Raw genomic sequence first — 6,000 nt, 5'->3', positions numbered from 1 at the left:
TTCGATAAGTAAATATTTAATAATTTAACGTATACTTGGTAGTTTTAATTTTTCTTTTGAATCATCTAGACATCATATTCTACAAAATATAGTTATCACTTGGGCACATATTTTAATCAAGTACAATACAATTTTCAAAGTGACACATTTAATTATTTCTACGAACATAATAATAATATATCAGCTATAGTATACGCATTTAATGAAAATATTAAACACTAAAATAATTAGGTCCCTTAAATTAACCCTGAATAATCGTGTATTTTTTTGTTATAATCTGTTATCCTACAAATGTTGTAAATTTGTACACGTTTTATATTGTTGAAAAATGTTTTTGTCTCAGATGTCAATGTGTCATTGTTTATTTTTGGCGTAAATTGAGTGGAAATAAATGCTATACGCAAATGTAAACCTCGCACGAATAACAAACACGTCTCAATAACAATAATTATGCGTTTCAATAATTTAAAGTAACCAGTAATTATATTATTTCTATATATATATATAGAAATATATGCATATATATATATCGAGTTAAATTATTATTATACAGTCATACGGACAACGTTTAAATTTGAACTTTCATACAAAACAATAGGTGTGCTTACATATTATTAATAAATTATTTCACTCGAGCAATCACAGACGATTCATTGTTATTCTAATTATATCATCATCGTTTGATGAGATCTTTTTTTGATTTTCGCTACAGGTAACCTGTACCTTGCCATAGGTCATTTTCCTCTGATTTTATTTATGCGTTTTACGTTGACGCTTTTCTTGAAAAGGCTATCCTGTGAGGCAAAACATATTTATTTTCTTAGTACTTTACTTAACGTGCAATATTATTTAACTTGTAGTATTTCGATACATAAATTATAAAATTACCTTCAACAGTTGAATTTTGCCATTCAACGATGACCTGGTTCCGATATGTTGAAAAAGAGACGGTCTAAATGTTACCCATATTTCGTCTTTTCGTTTTCGACAATCTCTCTAATAAGAACAATATTTATTAATAATTCACAAAACATATCTCGTACACCATTAATAACGATATATTTATAATTATGTTTTATACGTTTCAATAATTCCGATTTTTAAGTTTTGCCGAAAAAGTGATTGGCAGCATTTAAGAGTACCTATGTATATCTATAGTATGAATCATATTATTATACGATACTTATTAAGCTATTTATTCCAAATCGAGTTCAATTTGAAAATGTGATTAAACGTGACTTTTTTAAAATCTTAAAATACATGCCCACTATTAAGAACAATTCACTCACGAGATCTTTTTCGAGATTACAAGCTTTTGTCTCCATCATCCCGTCTAGAAGCCAATCTCCTGGTTTATCGTTATAAAACATCACGATGAATTGAATCAGCCATGGCAAATCAGAACATCTCATCATTTTGCCTAAATCAAAACGTTATACATTGTAATATAATACATTACTACAGTGACGTTACTTTATCACTGCGATAGATTTTACCGATAAAACCAAGTCGACAGAAATCTAATATGAACCACTCTTGTCCGTCGGCTATCCTCTGCAACGCCGTTTTTTTCATAATAGTGTGGAATTGCGGCTTTGCGACTACGTCATCTTCGAGTTGAACATAAAATGATCCTTTCGGTTGGCAGTACATCATTAAGAAAACATAATCTAAATTTTGTTTGCTCCTCCACCGGACCCGGTCTTCGGAGTCACCGAGCGTAATGCGAAGTTTGCTGAAATCTGGATAGTATTCCGGGGACGGAGCGATTATGTCCACGAGACCCGAGTTCACTGCTTCCGGTAACCTGAAATCGTATTATATTCAACAATAACAAATGTTTTATTTGTGTAATCTGGATAGTGTATAGTGTAAATAATTACCGATTTTTGATTTCCGCAGTTACTTGTTGCGTGTATTGCTGATCGATCTGTAACAGTTTAAACACGTCCGATACAAATATCAATCGACTGATAATATATTCAATACTGAATAATCACAAGTGCACATTACTTCGCCAATCATCACTACTATTAACGAATCCTTCTGTTCAGTTTGATTCATGTTGCTTACGATGTTAATCAACGTCTGTATCAAGTAAGTCTGTTGTTGGCGACGAACAGTAGGAACTCCAAACACCATAGACACTAAAAAAAAACACACACACACACACACATATAAATTTAAAACTATAAACCTTGATTAGGGTTTTTGGTTGTTTTGAATTATTGGCGTCCTCACTCATTATTTTGATACAGAAATTTTTAGTCAATTAAATAGCCGATGAATAATGTAACCGATTAGGTTGTCTACCATTTAAAGTGAAAATGACAGTAAAAATATATTATGTATATAAATTAATCTTATTTTCTTTTTTATGTCGTTTACATTGGAGGTGATTTAATTGATTCGAGTTTGCAGATTAGGTATGCAGATTAGGATTTTTTTTTCGATATTGATTTAAATATTAAACTTAATAAGTTTCATTCTTTACAAAAATAAAAAAAAAATTGATATATACATTCGTTTTATTTATTGGATATTCTGCTATTTTACGCTCGAAAAATATAATATGTATACATTCATACGGTTCATTGCATAAAACATCGATACTATCGTGACATGTTTGTTTACGAATAAAGTGCTTATGTAAACAAATATATGACTTAATATTTATATTACAATATATTGGTTTTACGAAAAGAGAAGTAAGAATTATATGTTTTAAATTTTGAACTACTGCTATAATTTCAAAGTTATAACTATTAACAAGTTATGTATACCAATTATAAATTAGCGTTGTAATTTTAACGATGAAAATTACAAGTAAAAAGTATTGAGCGTGTATTGTTGACTATTGCTAACGAAATTCGTGTGATATTATTTCTCCTTTACATTTAACAACTACTGTCATAAGTTATATGGTGATATTGTTAATGAAGAAATTAATAATAATAAAAATTGATATATAAGTATAGGTATCCAGGTATTATAACTGGTATAACAGTACCTATATAAATATGCAACTACAACATTGCTAAGGAATTTTATAAAATTCCTTATTTCGTACTGTGGTCTGTGATGGCCTTCATTCTTGACCTATATATCTTATTTATTTTCACTAACGTAGGTATACTGTTTGTAACTAATATTGTTTATCTGTACCGTACACCGTTCCCATTGGTCCCCCGTGTAAAATTAAACGAGTAAATAACCTGCATTTCTGCCTCCGGAATGTAATATCAACGGCTTCAAATAATTCTCGTGGGACCGCAGATGGGGTAAGAATGTGTACACGTCGAAATGTGCCATCGGCGACCTGACCATTTCCACGGACTTGTTGTAAGCAATCATTAAGGATTCTATATCTTCGGAAACGGAAACGTTCAATGACTTGACGATCGTTTTGAGAACCGAGCTGAAATGCTTGATTAGTTCTTGAACGTCTTTGTCTTTCAGTTCGTACAATCTGGTCAAGTGATCTACACGCATTTCCATTTCCGCCATCTTATACGTCACCGAACTGTGGTCGTATAAATCTCTGGTATCTGTAAAATTGTATACACAGAACGATTAAATCAATGACGCAGTTGAATAAACAAACGAAAAACATAAATTATATATTATTTTAATATATTTATATATATGTATTGTAGTTATAGTGTGTAAGCGTTCAAACTATATTCTAAATTGTTACCTATCTCCACGACTCGCACCTTAACGCAATTACGTATATAGGTATATTTTGTGATTTTAATTTATATATTATACCGTAAACGTACCACGACGAGGAGCCAAATTCAAATTTATGATTCTATAGATTTTTGTATTTTATTAATGAGTATACAATATATTAAGAATATGCAATGTCATCGTTTTACATTTAAAGATTTAATTTCCATCGCATCGAAATATTTAAAATAATATAACTCATTGTTTCAAAAACATAGCAATTAAAACTTATTCTATAATATAAGTAATTTACTGTTCTTGTTTTAATTTAAAACATTTCATACTTCAATTTAATATAAGTCATTTGTTTGTTTTGATTTTGATTTAATTTCCGATCTCGTTGGAAAAATAATTATGTATAATAGGTACGTGACACCTGACTAATAATTTTGTTTGTGTTTTAAAAAAGAAGGAAATTATGTAAATACTGTCTGGTGTTTTTCGTCATTGAGTAAGTCACGGCGACGTGTATGTTCAAATCTCAAGTCAATGATAAATCATTGTGAACGATTTTGATCTAAGATCGTTAGTCTATAAATAACTATATTTTATGATAAATTAATTAAATTAGTATTCTAATAATTTAATTTACTATCAGTAATACAGTTTGGTTAGTAGGTACACTCTTGCCGAAAACGTTGGAATATAATATTTATTATTTATTATTTTTTTTGCAATTTTTGACGTAACGTAACGTGAACGCTATGAATAGGTTTGTATAGTATACAAATATGCAATAATAATAATATAAAATTAATCTAAATATTTTGAAAATTTGTATTTATCGGAAAACTGAAGTCGTTATATTTCGTTTAAATTTATAATTTCGTATACATTTGAACTTAAAATGTCTATAGAGAAAATTGTAGTTATATACTTTTTAATTCTATGGTTCAAATATAAAATACTTATATGGAACCTTATTATACAATTCAAACTGTTTAATAAAGAAAAAAATCGTTATTAATATTTTTGGGAAATATTAAAAGTGTAAAATTTCCATTAATAACTAAAAAAAAAGAGTTAAAATATTTTGAAAATAATACTATGTATAGAAAATACTAATATGAATATTTGATCAGTAGTATCAATTTCAAATATCTATGCACAGCTATTCATTTTTTTTTGTTTTTTTTTTCAGATAATTTTTAACTTTGTCCTTCAAAAAGTATGCTAATTAAATGTATTTTTCTACCAGCGACGATATTGAAGATGAAAATGATATAATTGGCGATAGCACTTTTAACACTGCAGTAAAATCGTTATATTCAAAAACATTTTTGAAAATATTAATGAGAAAAAAATTATTGACGGTGACAAACATGGTTAGATACTCTGTGTACAATGTACATAATATATTAAACTTTGTGTATATTAAGTTTAAGCCAAAATACACTTCAAATTTATTTTGAACTTTCCGGGTAAACTGATAAAAAAAGTATGATTATTTTATATTGTAACTTGTTATAAGACTTACTATAAAGATAGAATATTAATGAGTATGTTATTTTACTCGAGAGGCTCTTCTAAAGGCGTCGATCAAGTTAGAATTAATATTATACACTACTTATGTCCTATATACTGCAACAGTATTAAAATTTATACTTGAAGGGATTTTGCACTTAATTTGTATTATGACGTCAAACGGAAGATACTTCGAAATTTGGTTCATTGCGAAAAATATGTAGGTAAAATGTATTACCACATATTACATATATTTTCAAAAAAAACTTATCGTCGTAAAAGAGTAAATATGGTATTATTTTTCTCGTTGGTGACAATTTCGTATAAATCATATTTTTGTCAGCATAAATTAATTTACGTATACAATCAATTTAAAATTGATATATTATATAAATATAATTGAATATTTTCATAAATAAAATACACAGATTTCCAGGAGCTTGCTCCCGAATTCGCATGAATCCTTAAACCCCTAAAAACTAAAAAATCCTACAACCATGTTTTTTTTTCAATTAACCGAAACCAGAATAATCAATCATTCTAGTTACACCGATTTTATTTTTATTTTACAAAATGTTTCATTTGTTAATATATAATTATGCATTTACTTTTGTCGTTAGTCATTAGTTATTTAAAAAAAATCTTACAATCAATTGATATTAAGCATTGAATATTTCTCGTCAATATCTCATTTCAACGTTGATGCATTACACATCGTTTAATTCAGTTTAATTCAGTAATATCAAATATTATCATACGTGTTGACCATCGGTAATAATTTATGGAATACCCATTATAGTCAAA

At 28.1% G+C, this 6,000-nt stretch overlaps 1 protein-coding gene across 1 annotated transcript in view; it reads right to left on the bottom strand.

Moving 5' to 3' along the window:
* The window catches only part of LOC113560604 (alpha-1,3-mannosyl-glycoprotein 4-beta-N-acetylglucosaminyltransferase B), a 29,285-nt gene continuing 23,285 nt past the window's right edge, over nt 1–6,000 (bottom strand). The window contains exons 3-9 of the mRNA XM_026966587.1: nt 3,216–3,548; nt 2,014–2,147; nt 1,884–1,930; nt 1,497–1,807; nt 1,290–1,420; nt 889–996; nt 1–794 (exon numbers count right to left, since the gene is read on the bottom strand). Coding sequence (XP_026822388.1) covers nt 735–794; nt 889–996; nt 1,290–1,420; nt 1,497–1,807; nt 1,884–1,930; nt 2,014–2,147; nt 3,216–3,548 — 1,124 coding nt within the window. The 3' untranslated portion in view covers nt 1–734. The remainder of the gene's footprint in view (nt 795–888; nt 997–1,289; nt 1,421–1,496; nt 1,808–1,883; nt 1,931–2,013; nt 2,148–3,215; nt 3,549–6,000) is intronic.

Source organism: Rhopalosiphum maidis, chromosome 4 (genome assembly GCF_003676215.2).
Source record: "Rhopalosiphum maidis isolate BTI-1 chromosome 4, ASM367621v3, whole genome shotgun sequence".
Lineage (NCBI taxonomy): Eukaryota > Metazoa > Arthropoda > Insecta > Hemiptera > Aphididae > Rhopalosiphum > Rhopalosiphum maidis.
The sequence above is the reverse complement of the archived record's forward strand: the minus strand, read 5'-3'. Positions and strand labels throughout refer to the sequence as shown.